The sequence below is a fragment of the Dama dama genome, chromosome 28 (assembly GCF_033118175.1).
Source record: "Dama dama isolate Ldn47 chromosome 28, ASM3311817v1, whole genome shotgun sequence".
Lineage (NCBI taxonomy): Eukaryota > Metazoa > Chordata > Mammalia > Artiodactyla > Cervidae > Dama > Dama dama.
The window spans coordinates 42134366-42152751 of record NC_083708.1 but is presented as its reverse complement, the minus strand read 5'-3'; the positions used below and the strand labels follow the sequence as shown (position 1 = coordinate 42152751).

Below are 18386 nucleotides of genomic sequence, written 5' to 3'. Positions count from 1 at the left end.
ACGCTTAAATCAATTTTATAAGGTATAAAACTTTCCAGTTCTCAAAGCCCACCCAACAACCTTCACTGTCTACTCTCAGTACCTTGGTGGAAACAGCAGAGACCACAAAATGCATGCATGTGGGCAGCTGATTAGTTAGCAGCAGAAAGAGGAACCCAGGCCTCTACGTGCCCAGTTCCAAGCCATTATTGCTTAAACAAAAGACAATAAAATACCCATAAAGCAAATGATCAACTGGGACAAGCAGAGATAGTTACAGAACTCATTTTCTACAGAATACTTAAAAAACAAAAACAAAAAATGCGATGCCCAAAGAGCCCGAACCAGCAAAGGAATGAGAGCTCTCTACCCAGAGTGGTCACGTGGGCACAGAAATCTGAATGCTTTTTAAGGAAAAACAAAGCAAAGAATCAATGTCACTGCAGAGCCTACAATAATAATACATGTCTAAAAATGCTGCCTATGATTTTTCTAAAGTTATTAACGGAGACAAACCATTAGAAAGACCTACATGGTCAAATTAATTTAAACAAAGTGTTGGGCCAAAATGGCAACTTCAAGAATGATAAGCCCCAAAAGCTTTAACAGGGTTGACCTTTTGAATAAATATTTGCCTTCAATTCTACAATGAAGGATAGCACCTCATTAGCTGAATAGCCTTTACGCTGCTTTCAGAAAAAGCTACTAAGCTTCCACTAAACTTAAAGTGCCATGTTTCATAACAACAGGAATATAGAATGACACAGAACTTCAATTCTTTTTCCAGCACAACCTTTAGTGATCAGGAAACGAAATTCCACCTACACCCCTCTCCTTCCCCACAATCACTGAATGGTTCTAGTTTTCCTACCAAATAATAAAATCATCAGTTTTCTCTACGCTGCCAACTTTGTGAAACACCAAGGATACAGCAGTCATACCGGTAATAACAGCACCACCAGGTACGGTGTGCCTTTGGGCTACAACCTGTGCCACTGATGTTCTATGTGTTGCCTCACTGAACACCTAAAATAAAACTCACAAAGAAGAAGTGCCTGAGTGGGCTAGAAAGTTCTTGAATATGAACTCAAGAACATCTAAAGCATCGTCGCTGTATTTTTGCAAACCCAACAAACGTATCTGCAAGTTCTGGAAGCACCAGACCTGCCTAAAGGAGCCTGAGAGAACATGAGTATTCAAGGACTTTATATCTGTTTTTCATAGAAACCTGCAAGCGGAAGAGCAACTCCTAGGAAAAAAACAGTGGTACCTCAAAATCATTCTTCAAAAACCATAAGCCAGTCATTCTTAATGTTTCTTAGGAATCTGATGAAAGCTATGGATCTTCTTCCCAGAGACTGACATACAAAAATTTTGCATCATTTTAGAAGGATTAGACTCCTAACATCCATCTACATATTTTTTAAAATTCTCAACTGATTGAGCTAAGAATCAACAGAATGAGATTTAAAAAAGAAATGGACAGAAGAGTTCTTTAAAAATTGTTTGAAATGTTCGCACAATTCTGCTCGTGTAAGTGATCCTAGTTTTAATGCTTCTGACAAATCCTCTGCAAAGACTTCACCAAAGTAAAGAAGGGAGTTTTAGGTGCTACCACTGACGCTCACCGTTTTCCTGTGCAATTCTTGTCGTTCAGGCCACCAACCTTGTTTATGGCAGACCACGCTGTGAGAGCCACGTACGGCAGGGAGGCGGCTTGAGTATGAGTGAGCGATCTGGGCTTGTGAGACACCTAGATTTGAAGACAACAGTCAAAAATAAGCAGTGACTTGTGAACCTATGAACACAATTAAGTACACATAACAGTCTACCAGGTTCAGTGATTATCATAAACCCCGCTCTAAGATTATTCCTAAGGAATTTCTCCAAACGACTCAATCTGCCAAGCAGAAGGGTCAGTAAGGTTTTACAGGTTACATTATTGGATACAGCTGTATAATTCGTCACAAAAAGACCACATTCAACGATCCCATTAGTCCTAACTACAGCCAGAAACAAATCCAAATACACCTTGAGCCCTCATAAATACATTCTAATTTGCTTTTGTGGTTAGCTGTTTCCTTTACTCTCACTCCATGGGTAAATAATCCACCTGCAGGAGACACAGGAGATGCAGGTCAGATCGCTGTGTAGGGAAGATCCCCTGGAGGAGGAAAACTGCAACTCACTCCAGTACTCTTGCCTGGAAAAGGCCCTGGACAGAGGAGCCTGGCGGGTTATAGCACATGGGGTCACAAAGACCAGGACACAACTGAACACACAGCACAATCTTTCCAGACTTCTCTAATCTCAGGAATACCCCTTTCCCTCTCCTGCTCTCCCTTCTGCAGCCAATTTCCTTAATATCAACCCCTTTCCTTCTAATTAAACTGTCAGGCCTCCTGACTGCATTTGATTAGACTCCTGTTTTGAAAGTTATTTGAAACAGCTTGATACTTCCAATGCTTCCATTTATGATGAATCAGTATGCTCCATTTGGTATATTTGGTTTCAACAATTTACACTGAGGATAAAACCAAAGAACACAGCAGGGTTTCTAGATCTCACAAATCCCTGCTCCACAAGATACAGATAACTGCTCTGGCAGGCAGCCTATTTAAATGACATCCAATACATTTTTAAATATTTTTAAAAATTCCTATTCTCTCAGTTCTTTTGAAACTACCCATAAAACTTGAACCTGATTTAAAAAAAAACAACCAAAAAACACCAATTATCTCAGAGATAGTGGTCAGTCTTTGTTTCCACTTTCCAACAGCACTTCAGCGAAGAACTGGCGAGTTACCTCATTCCCACTGACAACAACAAATTCTGACAGAGTGCCTTGTTTCCAGGGAGGAACTGCAGCCCAGACCTGAAACACACACACTGTTCGTTAGAAACAGATCTTTTTAGAACAAAGCTAAGCATGACAGTGTTCCCCAACACATACCCCACACCCTGTGAGAAAAAGCACAAGTCCACAACCCACCAAACAAAAGTTACTTTCACATGATATCAATATATTATTTAGAATGATTCTGGATTTACCAAGTCAAACCACATTGGAAGTCAGGTCAGTTCAGTTCAGTCACATCCAACTCTCTGCAACCCCATGGACCGCAGCACGCCAGGCCTCCCTGTCCATCACCAACTCCCAGAGTTTACTCAAACTCATCTCCATTGAGTCAGTGATGCCATCCAATCATCTCATCCTCTGTCATCCCCTTTTCCTCCTGCCTTCAATCTTTCCCAGAATCAGGGTCTTTTCAAATGAGTTAGTTCTTCCCATCAGGTGGCCAAAGTATTGGAGTTTCAGCTTCAGCATCAGTCCTTCCACTGAATAAATACTCAGGACTGATTTCCTTTAGGATGGACTGGTTGGATCTCTTTGCAGTGCAAGGAACTCACAAGAGTCTTCTCCAACAGCACAGTTCAAAATCATCAATTCTTCGGCACTTAGCTTTCTCTATAGTCCAACTCTCATATCTATACATGATTTATGGAAAAACCATACCCTTGACTAGATGGACCTCTGTTGGCAAAGTAATGTCTCTGTTTTTTAATATGCTGTCTAGGTTGGTCATAACTTTTCTTCCAAGGAGGAAGCATCTTTTAATTTCATGGCTGCAATCACAATCTGCAGTGATTTTGGAGCCCCTCAAAATAAAGTCAGCCACTGCTCCCACTGTTTCCCCATCTATTTGCCATGAAGTGATGGGACAGGACGCTATGATCTTAGTTTTCTGAATGTTGAGCTTTAAGCCAACTTTTTCACTCTCCTTTTTCACTTTCATCAAGAGGCTCTTTAGTTCTTCTTCACTTTCTGCCAGCAGGGTGGTGTCATCTGTGTATCTTGAGGTTATTGATATTTCTCCTGGCAAACTTGATTCCAGTTTGTGCTTCATCCAGCCCAGCGTTTCTCATGATGTACTCTGCATATAAGTTAAATAAGCAGGGTGACAATATACAGCCTTGACATAGTCCTCTCCCTATTTGGAACCAGTCTGTCGTTCCATGTCCAGTTCTAACTGTTGCTTCCTGACCTGCATACAGGTTTCTCAAGAGGCAGGTCAGGTGGTCTGGTATTCCCATCACTTGAAGAATTTTCCACCGTTTGTTATGATCTACACAGTCAAAGGCTTTGGCATAATCAATAAAGCAGAAAGAGATGTCTCTCTGGAACTCTCTTGCTTTTTCGATGATCCAACGGATGTTGGCAATTTGATCTCTGGTTCCTCTGCCTTTTCTAAAACCAGCTTGAACACCTGGAAGTTCAGGGTTCACATACTGTTGAAGGCTGGCTTGGAGAATTTTGAGCATTACTTTACTAGGGTGTGAGATGAGAGCAATTGTGCGGTAGTTTGAGCATTTTTTGGCATTTCCTTTCTTTGGGATTGGAGTGAAAACTGACCTTTTCCAGTCCTGTGGCCACTGCTGAATTTTCCAAATTTGCTGGCTTATGAGTGCAGCACTTTCACAGCATCATCTTTTAGGATTTGAAATAACTCAACTGGAATTCTATCACCTCCACTAGCTTTGTGCGTAGTGATGCTTCCTAAGGCCCACTTGACTTCACTTTCCAGGATGTCTGGGTCTAGGTGAGTGATCATACCATCGTGATTATCTGGGTTGTGAAGATCTTTTATAGTTTTTCTATGTATTCTTGCCACCTCTCCTTAATATCTTCTGTTTCTGTTAGGTCCATACCAATGCTGTCCTTTATTGAGGCCTTCTTTGCATGAAATGTTCCCTTGGTATCTCTCACTTTCTTGAAGAGATCTCTAGTCATTCCCATTCAATTGTTTTCCTGTATTTCTTTGCATTGATCACTGAGGAAGGCTTTCTTACCTCTCCTTGCTATTCTTTGGAACTCTGCATTCAAATGTGTATGTTTTTCCTTTTCTCCTTTGCATTTCGCTTCTCTTCTTTTCACAGCTATTTGTGAGGCCTCCTCAGACAGCCATTTTGCTTTTTTGCATTTCTTTTTTCTTGGGAATGGTCTTGCTCCCTGTCTCCTGTACAATTTTATGAACCTCCATCCATAGTTCATCAGGCACTCTATCAGATCTAATCCCTTGAATCTATTTGTCACTTCCACAGTATAATCGTATGGAATTTGACTTAGGTCATACCTGAATGGTCTGGTGGTTTTCCCTACTTTCTTCAACTTAAGTCTGAATTTGGCAATAGGGAGTTCATGATCTGAGCCACAGTCAGCTCCTGGTCCTGTTTTTGTTGACTCTATAGAGCTCCTCCATCTTTGGCTGCAAAGAATATAATCAATCTGATCTTGATATTGACCATCTGGTGATGTCCATGTGTAGAGTCTTCTCTTGTGTTGTTGGAAGAGGGCGTTTGCTATGACCAGTGCATTCTCTTGGCAAAACTCTATTAGCCTTTGCCCTGCTTCATTCTGTACTCCAAGGCCAAATTTGCCTATTACTCCAGGTGTTTCTTGACTTCCTACTTTCGCATTCCAGTCCCCTATAATGAAAAGGACATCTTTTTTGGGTGTTAGCTCTAGAAGCTCTTGTAGGTCTTCATAGAACCGTTCAACTTCAGCTTCTTCAGCATTACTGGTCGGGGCATAGACTTGGATTACTGTGATACTGAATGGTTTGCCTTGGAAACAGAGATCATTCTGTTGTTTTTGAGATTGCATCCAAGTACTGCATTTTGGACTCTCTTGTTGACTATGAGGACTACTCCATTTCTTCTAAGGGATTCTTGCCTTCAGTAGTAGATATAATGATCACCTGAGTTAAATTCACCCATTCCAGTCCATTTTAGTTCGCTGATTCCTAAAATGTCGACATTGGATGTAGACAGCAGTAAATCCTGCTGTATTTACTCGCTACTTAGAGCACCAGCAAGAACATATTCTCTGGAGCTTTAATCCTGGCTTCTATCACTTATTTGCTGTGTGACCTCTTTATACCTTGACTCTCACCTGTAGACTGGCCTAACTGTACTTACTTTACAGAGATTAAATTAGGTTTTTTTTTTCCTAATGAAAAAACAACTAGAACAGCCCTATTGTTATGAGCTGACTTTAATTTCTTGGTATAAAAGTTCAAAGTGACAAGGGACAGGTGATTATATCAACCTTTAGCTATTTTAAAACCATCTAACCCATAAGATAGAAATGGTCATTTAAAGACTTAAAAAGTCCCAATCATATTTTTTTCACTTGTCTATATTTTTTATTAAAAAAATTTTTTTAATTGGAGGGTAATTGCTTTATAAGCTTTACAACGCTGTGCTGCTTTCCACTGCACAACACCATGAATCAGCTCTAAGTATGCATATATCCCCCCCCTCTTGAGCCTCCTTTCCCTCACGTATCGTAAAGTCTTGCAATTCTCAGGCACCAGCTTTACAATGGTCAAGCACAGCAAGCTACTGTGACAGAACCAGAAAACAGAACCATGAACTGAACCAAGAAAAGGGTTCCAGCCAAAGCTCAGTATATTCGTTGAAAAGAAGAAGAAAAGGTCAGTGATATGGAATATACTTCCAAAAGCAGGAGAATGAAACCAGCCAATTTTGAAAAGGAACAGTGGAATGTGATAACTCACCTCATCTCCAGGTTTGAAGTACCTGACATCAAGTCCACACTCCATCACCACACCAGACACATCCCGACCCAAAGTCAGAGGAAATTCTTCTCCTTTGATTTTAACATGTAAAGGATCACGTTTCATATTTAAAGCTGTGGCTCCATAACCACCTAGAAGATACAATTTACTTTTTTCTTCCAAAAGAATGGGATGGTTTCAAAACTGCTGCAGTTATGGGCCAGGTACAATTCTAGATCCTCAAGTAGATTATAAAGTAATCTATCTTATAAATTTTTTACCATCACACAGGAAAGCATAAAAACAATGAGTGTTGTTCCTTTCAAAGAAAATTACTAGGAAAGTTATAATCACTTTTTAAGAAATTTTATATTGGAGTATAGTTAATTAAACAAATAATCACTTTTTGAAATTCTAATTCTGAAACAGTCTTCAGAACTGGTCTTTGAAGATGGTTTCCTTATTAATTTATTCATTCATGAACTTTTTCAACACGAAATGGTTTGAAGCCAAGGCTGATGAAGTAGATAAATGTTAAAGTTGTCTGAAGTTAATAAGCAAATAAATAAGGTATAGGTATAGTACCTTATACTAAGACACTGGTCTACGAGTTAATTGTCCCTGTCTCCCAAAAAATGTTTCTAAAACACCTTTGGGTTAAGTGTAAGATTCCCAAATGGAAAAGAACCACTTGGCTGCATCAACTCTGATATGCTAAATCAGGCGGATTGTGTTATTATATATCTTTTTTATTTAAGAATATTTACATAAATATCAACTAAACAGAACTGAAAATGTTCCTCTGATCACTATTTTTTTCCCAAATAAACTGGCTACATATAATAATCCAAAGTAGTTTATTACACATCTTCCACACATAAAATGGTTTTCCTAAGACACAAAAGTGTCTGCTGTCATCTTTTCTGCTTGACATCCTCCTGAGAACATTTCTGCTACATGAGGGACTCCAAGATAAGCACCTTGCTTATCTTTGCTTGTCCTGCACCATAATTCATGCTCCAGAATCACTAATTATTCTGAAAGTCTCCCCTTTTCTCCCACTCATCCTCATCAGATCTTAAGGATGAGGAGAAACCAGCAAAGGAGCCCAAGAAGGCTTGGCCAGTGAAAAGATATCCAGAAAGTCAAGTGAAGAGGGCCATTTAAAGAAGTCAGATGCTGCTGCCAGGGAAGAAAGTTTTCAAACAAGGTCAAGAGCTGCCAACAGACCTTTAAGAAACAAAAAAAACTCCCCCCCCAAAACAAAATATTGGATCCAACAGCACCGAAGTCTTTGGTGACCTTTTTATGGAGCAGCTGCTATGGCATGGGGTGACAGAGAGAATGGGAATGAGGAACTGAACACCATAAGAACATTCAGCTCTTCCAAATATTGATAGGATTGCTATAGAGAGTGGGAAAATGGGGCAGCGGCTGGAGAAGGCAAAGTGAGAGGGAGGATTTTTGGTGGTGGGTGGTGGTGGTTTAGTTGCTACATTGTGTCCGACTCTTGTGATCCCACAGACTGTACTCCACCAGACTCCTCTGACCATGGGATTCTCCAGGCAAGAATACTGGAGTGAGTTGCCATTTCCTCCTCCAGGGGATCTTCCCAACCTAGGGATCAAGCCCTAGTCTCCTGCATTGCAGGCAAATTCTTCACGCCTGAGCCACCAGGGAAGCCCACTGAAGGACTTTTAAGCCTTTTCTTTTGGTCCTCTTTATGAGTGGAGAAATAATAGCAAGTTTTATGCCAATGTAAGTGATCCAGTGGAAAGGAACACACTGAAAATGCAGGAGACAATTGCTGAAGCAATGCTCCTGAGTGGGTGAGCAGGCATGGGGTCTAGAACCTTGGTGGAGGGCTGGCCTCAGATAGGAACAATGACATTTAATCCATACAGCAAGAGGTAGAGAATACAGGCAGAGAGGCTGACAGGGGAGTGCAGAAGTTGTTTTTCTAATAAAAAATCAAGACACATGGAAGAAAGCATTTTAAAGTTGGGAAAGTCCCAGAAAATCTAAGCTGAAGGCCACCATGCCAATATCAGATATATGCCAGCTGGCTAGTGAGGAGTGCCTTCTACCAGGGGGAAGATAACTTCCCATGTAATACTCACAGAAATCACATCTTAGTCTTCCTGTCTTACATTCCTTTTCCACCTCTCAAACACAATAAAACAATTATTCACTGAAATTCCTATGTGATTTGATCAACAAAAGTGGGAATTTAGTCAAGTCAAATTTTCAAGCTGCCCAAAAAAGAACAACAACAACAACACTCCAGTCCCTTTCTGAGCTTCACAGCCTGCAAAAGAAGGCTGTTTTCTCGGTTACTTGGATATCGACTAAGTAGTCCTGGCTCACTGGTACCGGCTAAACTAGTACCAAATCCAGAAATAGCTGGTAGTTAGGAACTGAGAACCTTCTTAGAGACAGTGAATGGGGAAGCTTAGCAGTTCTGTGCCACTGTTAGAGGTGATCAGTTCGGTTCAGAGATGGAATGACCTGGAAAATCCTAAATCTGCTATCAGTTTCAAAAGCTTTGATCTCATCTAAAGAAACCAAACTTTGTTGGTATTATGCTCTTGGCTGCATTTTTTTTTCTATTTTAAGATTATTCATTTTTCATTACCCATTTATATGATTTACGATTTTATATCCAACAACAGTAGCCATCTCCAGAAAAATAGGTGGCTCTCATCTTTCAAAATAGACATGTCCCTGCTTTCTTGTCAAGAGAAATAATGCTCCCTATAGTTTACAATTTCATGTCTCCAAGCTACCATTTCAGGTATTTTCTGCAACAATAATCATACATTCTCAAAAAAGAATCCATGGGCAGGAAATACAGAGGATAACTACAAATAATATTACCCAGTCAAGTCATTAAAAAACTATGATGCCTCAAGAATACTATATAAAAGTAAAATGTGTTATTAAATAGCAGTCAAGAAAGTCCAGATTCAGCCATTGTACTAATATTAAAATGTACAATGTAACACAAATACATAAACTGTGCATGTGCATTCAAAGAAATGAAAAGTTAACAACTTATTGACTGGAGATGTATTAATACGTCTTTTGTCACTCGAACATTACTGACCAGAGATCTTTAATAAAATTGCTGGCCACAGGCACTGATTTCTACAAAAATACTCTGGTCAATAATGTGTTAACAGATCTAAACAAAGACAAAAAGCTTTTAAAAATTGCTCATGGATTAAAAAAAATATATTTTACTCTGTAATCAAATTAGAATGAACATCTAAAATGACATTAATGACTGAATGACAGCTACATATGTGAAACAGCAAAAGAGGCTATAGTTGAAAAGGGCATGGGATCTACCTTCAAAGAGCTTATAATCAAGGAGATGGTGAATACATACTGCTCACTAGGTATCAATCTACCACTTAAAGATAATTTTAACACGAGTCTCCCTGTTGGCTCAAAGGTAAAAAATTCATCTGCCAATGCAGGAGACATGGGTTCAATCCCTTATGTGAAAAATCCCACATACCACAGAGTAAGTCCACATGCCACAACTACTGAGCCTGTGCTCTAGACCTGGGAGCTACAACTGAGCCCACGTGCCCTAGAATCCATCCACTGCAACAAGAAGCCACTGCAACAAGAAGTCCAAGCACTGCTGCTAGAGAGTAGTCCATGCAGCAAGGAAGACCTAGCACAACCCAAAATAAACAACAGAACTTTTTTTAAAAAAAGGTAATTCTGAGAAAAACTAAATTATCTTCATGCCCCATGGAAACAGAATAAGCTGAAACACCTACTAGTAGCAACTATTCTAAGCAAACAAACGGAATACACGTGTATATTTCATGGGGCCATCACCATAAAATCATTTAAACTTGTATCTCTTTCCCCACAAAGAAATGTGTAATAGCTGTTCCTCATATATCTAGATCAGCACTGTCCAACAGGGATGTAATGCAAGCCACATATCTAACTTAAAATTTTCAAGCAGACACTAAAAAGTGAAAAGAAAGTGAAATTAATGCTAATAATACTTTACTTAATATATCCAAAATATTATCAGATCAATATGTAATGAATGTAAAATTAATAAGACATTTTACATTCATTTTTTACTATGTCTTGAAATCTAGTGTATATTTTACACTAACTGTACATCCCCATTCAGACTAGCCACATTTCAATTGCTCATTTTTTGTCATTATTTTCCAAAGTTAAAGTAATTCACAAACAGTAATCAATCTTTTCAGCACTGTAATAACTGCATAAGGAATAGAGTGCACTCCAAGCTTTGTCAATAACCCCTAGCAGAAATTAAGATAACATTATTTCCATTGAAGATGGAGCACAACAGAAAAGCGTATTTTAACTTCCAAGGGCAGACCGCAACAACAAAATGAGGAAAAGTACTGTGTCCATATCTTGGCATCCTGTTCTGCTGCTTTGTCCTCTGGACCATTAGAAAAAGCTGGGAGTAGTGGAAGGGCAAACACAAATTACTATGAAAAGGCAAATTCTGAACTGATGTGACAATATAACTATACCTTTAAAACCTGTGATGGACCTCAGAATATCATAAAGTTCCCAGCAAAGTGTACCAGAAAGCTAGCTGTGGATACAATTCTCAAATCCCAATTTACATTTTTAAGGTAGCACTGGAAGCAATTCAAACTTATATTTTGTAAAAGATTAAAGCATACCATGGACATTGCCAGTTCAAAAATTTTTGAACTACCTACTGAGATACTGTCAAAAGCCTAAACCATTTCTTTGTGTTAACCCCCCAAAAAGTAGTCAATAACAACTAATCTTTTAAAACTGATCCCTGATGAGGTTGTCTCAAGTTAAAAAAAAAAAAGGTAATGAGCAATGTCTTTTGAAACTTACTTCTCATGTTAACATCTATAGGATTTATACTTGCAGCGTGAACTTTGATAATGACTTCATTTGGATAGTGAATCATTGGTATCATCATGTTCTGGGTAAATCGAAGCACTTCATTACTCCCATACTTATCTATCACCCAAGCAGGCATGACAGTGCTTCTTGGAGAGGTAGTACTAATTTTTCGAACTGAAGGCTTTTGTACAACTTGGCTTCTCCAAAAGCAAACCGCACTGCGTGCATTTCTTCTAAACACACAGGTCTTCAAAAATCCCATTGTAAACAGTGGTTGAATTACGTGCCCTAATTAAAAGGCACTTAAACGGGATCAAACCCTCACACCTGAATTCCGTCAAATTCTGCCAAACACCCTGGCCGATTTCAAAGCTGAGAATTTTAAAATGAAGACAGACTAATGGAGCAATCAAAGTAAAAAGAGTATGGATTTCCTTTACTCTTCACATGTGAAATGCTCCAATTAACATTCGAATCGGTATGCCATTCATTCTCCTCCTCCCTTACACCCTCTCCCCTTAAAAACAAAACCCCTAAAATCCTGCCCTGTCCCGGAAGCCCTCTGCGGGAGAAGCCGACTCCTCTCGCGATCCAGACGCCACAGAAATTCACACACTTCCAGGCTTCCGCCGCGACCCTAGCCCAGTCTCCTTGCCACCGTTTCTCTTTCCCTTCGGGACTTGCTTAGCGGCGCCAGCCAATCGTGTGCAAAGATCATTTGCCTTGGGCTGCAATTCGACCAATCCGAGAGCTCGGTGCTGACAGGTTCTGTGATGATCAAAGATGGCTGCGCCCATGTAATACCAGCAGCGGCAACTGACCTTTCTGTTTTCCTCCTCGTCACCTGGTCCCTGTGGTGGCAGACGGGACACGAGAACCATGTTGGGCCGGACCCTCCGAGAAGTGAGTCGAATTGTCTGCTGAGGGTCCAAGAGGTCGGGAAGATTTGGGGAATCCTTGTTCTTGTGGACGAGGGGTCCCCCTTCCTGACCGCGTCTTGGTCAGCCTCGCTGCCTTCTTCCTTAGAACCTTGGGGGATTCGGACCTCCGAGTCCTTAGGCTGTGCTCCATGTATCCGTCCGGAGTTACATTCTCAGCGGGGAAGGCTTCTGCACCGCGGCGTTGTGGGGTGGAAGGCAGAGTGGCTTCTCTCGATTATTCGTTAGCTCAGGCTGCCTCCAGCCCTTGATGGCCTCGAGGTAGGCTCTGCCATGTAAGGGGGATTTAGCTAGTCCTTGTCCGCTACACTCATCTGATGCAGTCCTCACTAAAGAGCCCGCAAATCGGTACCTTGCAAAAGCCAAACTAGTGATTCTTAGCTCCCCACCCCCACCCCGCATATATTCATTCTCCAAGCTTCAACAACCTCCAAGATACCAACGATTTTCTTACCTGTGTCTCCATTTCCTCCACCTCATTTTTGAACGGTAGGCTATATTTATGAATGTTTTCCGGACATCTCTTCCAAATGTCCCACAAGCACCCCAGACTCAATTTAACCAAAGTTGACTTAATCATTGTAACAGAACCATCTCTTGCATCTCAACCTACATCATAAAAAACAAAAACCTGATTTCTGATATTCTGTTGTTCAGGATACAACTGTTATTCCAGTTGCCCTTAGATTTTTCTTTATATGTCATGTCCAATAGGTCACTAAAGTCTGTTCATTCTTTTTTGAAATTATGTCTGGAGTCTGTACTCTCATTTTATCCCTGCTCTTAGGGCTTTAATTCAGATCTCCTTGATTTCTGGCACAGATCTCCCAACCTGCAGAGCTGTCTGATAGCAGGCCCACTGCTCTCAGAATCACCTTGGGCCCTCCTTAAAAACTACAGCTGTGTCTCCCTCATGCAGGTCACTATGGTAAGGCCCAGAGGATATGGTTTAACCTTAGCTCCCAGGTGATTCTGCTGATAGATTTATCAATTGAGGACCTACCCCACCTTATATCTGCCTTCCATCTTCCATTTATATCTTCACTTTTTTCTTTTTCCAGCTGGCAGCCTTTTAGAAAACTATAAATTATGAGAACTTTAAATTCATCAGCTTTAAATAATAAACAGCTATTCCCTTAATACAGTTTTCTACCAGACTAAATTGCATCTGCTTATACTGTCAGTGAACAATCTAATTTGTTCTTGAAAAAATTTTTTTAATATTTTTTTAACTACAAACAATGTAAAATGAAATACAACCTAAAAAATGGGGTATTTTTTTTTCTGCCCTTTCCCTCAGCACTACTTTTTTTATGCCACCCTTCCTCGCTAATGTCCAGTGAGCTATTGTGAGAACAATTGTTACCTCAAGGGGGAAAATATGTTTAGGGAATCTGACCCAAGGGTAGCCAGAAAGTTGCCTTGACATGATTACTTTCACTTAGTCACTCCTTTAACAAATATTTATTGATGCCTATTGTGCAAAACATTATTTGGTTGTTTTCCCAGACCCTCATATATCTTCTGTCCACTCTGTTATTTCCACATCATTGTACCAGTGCCCCAAATTGTATGAATTAGAGATTAATTTAGTACATATTCCATTTTAAAGATGGATCTTTACACATTCCATACATAAAGATGCCTGGGACAGTTGAATGATTTATCCATTGTAATTATAACAATTAGATTTCTCTCCATCACACTCTGGCTGAGATTATCAATTGAAGGAAGAGAAAATTTGTAGGGGAGGGGATTTGGGGAAGGACTGGAAACTGTGGTGTTTTGAGACAACTTGAGGGACCTGAGTGGAGGCTTGGGGCGGTAGAGGAGCCCTGGGAAGAAACATTGGTGTGTGTGAGTCACTCAGTCGTGGCTGACTCTTTGCGACCCCATGGACTGTAGCTCACCAGGCTTTTCTGTCCATGCGATTCTCCAGACAAGAGTACTGGAGTGGATTGCCATTCCCTTCTCCAGAGGATTTTCCCAACCCAGGGATTGAATCCATTTGAGCTATAGAGAAGCACTAAAAGGAGGTAAAATGCCAAATGGGAGATAAAACTGCTACTTGTAAATTTTAGCCAGGTACGTTCAGGAAGGGGAAGAGTCTTAACTTTCAATCTTTGTTTTTTAGTGGCCTGATCTGTGTTTCTAGGAACCAAATACCACACTAGTATTACTGGCCCTATAGTTATATTAAATGATTATTGTTATATTAAAGAAAATGAATTTTATATCCAATAGGTTTCTTGGGGGTCTAGCCTAAGAACATTTAATTACTCTTCTGTGGGAAAACAGAATCCAAATTTTAAACAACTCACTTCATTCCTTCAGTTAATGTTTATTGAGCACCTCTGTTCTAGACACTGAGGATCAACATGGAGAGAGAAATTCCTGCCCTTATGAAACCTACGTTTGTGTGGGGAAGGAGGCATTAAATAAGTTTAATACTATAATTTCAAGTAGTGTAGGTGCTATGAAGAAAGGTTAAGCAGGCTATTTTGTCATTCAGTCACTCAGTCCTGTCCGACTCTACAACCTCATGGACTGCAGCACGCCAGGCTTCCCTGTCCCTCACCATCTCCCGGAGTTTGCTCAGACTCATGTCTGTTGTGTCAGTGATGCCATCCAACCATCTCATTCTCTGTCGCCCCTTTTCCTCCTGCCCTCAGTCTTTCCAGCATCAGAGTCTAGTGTGAGAATTAGTTGGGGGATATGGATGTTTTAGAGTGATCAGGAAAGTTTCTCTGAGTGGGTGATATATAATAGAGGCCTGAACGATAAGAAGGGTAAACCCCGGGAAGAACTGGGAGAAGGGTCTTTCAGGCAGGAGGAAGAGTAAGTGGAAAGTCTCTGAAGCAGGGGCAAACTTGACATGTTCAAGGAAGCTCTCCTCTCACCCAAGAGAACTAAACAAGGAGGAGAGTAGTGGGAGATGAGGTTAGGGAAGCAGGAACCAGATCACCTTTCAGGCCATGGGAAGGAATGTGGGTTTTATTTTAAATGTAATGCAAATCCTCTGGAAGGTTGTGAGTCTTTGGACATGATCTGATTTACAATTTAAAAAACTCCAGGCTACTCAGGATTGTGACGGAGGAAGGCAAATGGAGAAGCAGGGAGGCCAGTTAGAAGGCCGTTGCCTTGTCAAGAGCTAATGCAGCATGGATAGGGTGGCGGGAGCAGAAGTAATGCAAAATAGGGGTTTCGTTTCTTAAGTTTGGGCTTTCTGGCAGACTGGATAAAGGTTTGATGGAAAGAGACGAGTCAAGGAGGATGCTTAGATTTGGGGCCTGGGCAAGTGGCACAGTGGTAAAGAATCCGCCTGCCAGTGCAGGAGACATGGGAGATGCGGGTTCAATCCCTGGATCAGGAAAATCCCCTGGAGAAGGAAATGGCAATCCACTCTAGAATTCTTGCCTGGAGAATTGCATGGACAGAGGTGCCTAGCAGCCTATAGTTGATGGAGTCACACACAGTCAGACACAACTCAGCACAGCACGCAGCATCAAGATGGGACAGACTCTACAGGGAGCATGTTGTTAGGAGAAAATTATCAAGACAGGATAATTTTGAGATGCCTCCAAAGATATCCAAGTGAAGAGGTTGGTTGAGCAGCTGGTTATAGGAATGTGGAGATCAAGAGAGAAGCTAGCTAGGAAGACATGAGTTGGCCAGAGTAGAGGAGATAATTGAAGTTATAGGGTCAGATGAGATCACCTGTGAAGGTGAGTGTAAATATAGAAGAAGGCATAAAACTTTCCAGCATTTCGAGGTCAGCAGTGGGAAGCACAGCTAGCAAGAGAGACTGGAAGGAATGGCCAGTAAGGCAGGAGGAACCCAGAAGGGCTTGGTGTCCTGAAATACAAGTGGAAGAGAAGTGCTTCCCGGAGGGGGTGATGTTGAATGCTGACCCAGACTGCGTGTGACTGCTGGATGTAGGAACGTGAAGCTGACTGGTGATCTTGAGGTGCTGTTTCTTGGAACGGTGGAGACAAAAGCAAGAATGTTAAATGGGTGTGTTAAAGAGAGTACCAGTCAACCAGACACTCAGCTTCCAAGGGCTCTTCTATACCTTCAGCATTTATCAAGACAGTTTTTCTTTTGAAAGACAGTTCTTTTCCTCAGTGACTCTCTGATGTTATTGATACCTGTGAAGTTAATAAAATGTTGTCTATCGGTTACAGAGGAGTAAATGCTATTACACTTTGCACAGAGAAGTAGTGGAGCATGGGCTTCAGAAACAAGATCAGACCTTAATTGAATCCCAGCTCCGTTGCTTTCTAGCTATGTGATTTTAAGCAGGAACTTTGGTAATTTATCTGTAGATTGGAAATAATAATATCAGCCTGTTAGTGTGGATATAAAGGTTAAATGAAATGTAAAACATATAGGATAACACCTGGAACTAAGAGCTATTATTAGCACTGATTTTGTTACAGTGACAAAATTACTAGATTATATGTGTTTATAGTTTTCTTTTCCCTTGTTCTCTAAGAAGAGTAGTTCCTGCGGAAGATTTCCTCATTTTTCTAAGAAGGTGTAGTACTTTTCTATTGCTGCATAACAAATTTGTCTTAAAATAACACAGTGTTAAAACACCCACAGTCTTACCATCTCACACTTTTGTGGGTCAGGGCTGGTGTGGCTGGCTTCTCTACTCAGGCTCACAAGGCTGGACATAAGGTGTCAACCAGAGCTGCAGATTCTTTGGATGCCTTGGGATCCTCTTTCCACCTCAATGGGGGCAGAATCCATTGCTTTGAGGTTGGAGGACTGAGTTTTCTTGCTGGATGGTAGAATAAATGAGCTCAGGAGACAGGAGATGTGGGATGATTAGAGTGGAGGTTTGGGAGAATACACAGATGTTGGTAATGGCATGGTCTGGGCTCTGACCATGTGAGTGGGTCACCGGAGTGAAGTGAAGAGTTTGTGTCAAGGGAGTTCAGGAACTGAGAGGCCCGGTGTCAGTGTGCCTGACTTGAAGTTTGAAGTCAACAAAAATAGCTACAGTGAACCAGCTGCTAAAATCTTTCATAAATGAAAAGGACTACCAGGGAGACTGTTAGGAGAGTAATATAATCTCCTCCAGGACCTGTGCATCAGATGAGCTGGGGGTTTTGAGAAAAGAGGCAAGAAAAAGGCATTGAGGACAAGGGTAACACCTGCCCACACCATGTCCCCTCCCCACTGGACTCTGGTACGTGGTAAGTAAGACCTAAAACAGCCATCCTGTGGGAAAACTGCAGGAGAAGCAGTGGCCTTAAGGAAAAGTCTAGTTTCCATTAGAGAAAAGAAATGCTAGGGAGAGAGAATTTGTTTTCTTAATGAACACTTTTCCACTTGATTTCATCTTCTATTCAGATATGACAGTTTTAGTTTTGCTCCAGGGGATCTGTACTATTTATTTGTCATAATCCTTATGCCTAGTCCATTCTAGCTAATTAGCATCTTTGTTTTCATTTCCCTTCTCCAATACCCTTATTGATTTTCTCAAAACTAGATTTCCTAAATATGGTCCTAACAAAGATCACCATTTAAAATGAGTACTCCCAGAACAGTATGGAGCTTCCTTAAAAAAACAAAAATAGAGCTACTGTATGACCCTGCAGTCCCACTCCTGGGCATATATCCAGATAAAACCATAATTTGAAAAGATGTATGCACCCCAATGTTCATTGCAGGACTATTTACAATAGCCAGAACATGGAAACACCCTGAATGTCCAACAGATGAAAGGATAAAGAAGATGTGCTATATTTACACAATGGGACATTACTCAGCCATAAAAAAATAAAATGAAATAATGCCATTTGCAGCAATATGGATGGGCCTAGAGATTATCATACTAAGTGAAGTAAGCCAGAGACAAATATATGATATCACTTATACATGGAATCTTAAAAAATAATGATACGAGTGAACTTATATAGAGAATAGAAATAGACCCACAGACACAGATATCAAACTTATGGTTACCAAAAGGAAAGAGGAG

The 18386-nt window shown here is 40.7% G+C and overlaps 2 protein-coding genes across 3 annotated transcripts in view; one reads left to right on the top strand and one right to left on the bottom strand.

Annotated features, from left to right (window-relative positions):
* Window positions 1-12119, bottom strand: part of RTN4IP1 (reticulon 4 interacting protein 1) — a 49313-nt gene extending 37194 nt beyond the window's left edge. Inside the window, exons 1-4 of the mRNA XM_061131912.1 lie at window positions 11445-12119; window positions 6561-6712; window positions 2786-2854; window positions 1608-1732 (exon numbers count right to left, since the gene is read on the bottom strand). Coding sequence (XP_060987895.1) covers window positions 1608-1732; window positions 2786-2854; window positions 6561-6712; window positions 11445-11718 — 620 coding nt within the window. The 5' untranslated portion in view covers window positions 11719-12119. The remainder of the gene's footprint in view (window positions 1-1607; window positions 1733-2785; window positions 2855-6560; window positions 6713-11444) is intronic.
* An 86-nt stretch (window positions 12120-12205) lies between these two features.
* Window positions 12206-18386, top strand: part of QRSL1 (glutaminyl-tRNA amidotransferase subunit QRSL1) — a 29289-nt gene continuing 23108 nt past the window's right edge. For both annotated transcript variants that reach the window (XM_061131911.1, XM_061131910.1), the window contains exon 1: window positions 12206-12359. In XM_061131911.1, coding sequence (XP_060987894.1) covers window positions 12336-12359 — 24 coding nt within the window. In that variant the 5' untranslated portion in view covers window positions 12206-12335. The remainder of the gene's footprint in view (window positions 12360-18386) is intronic.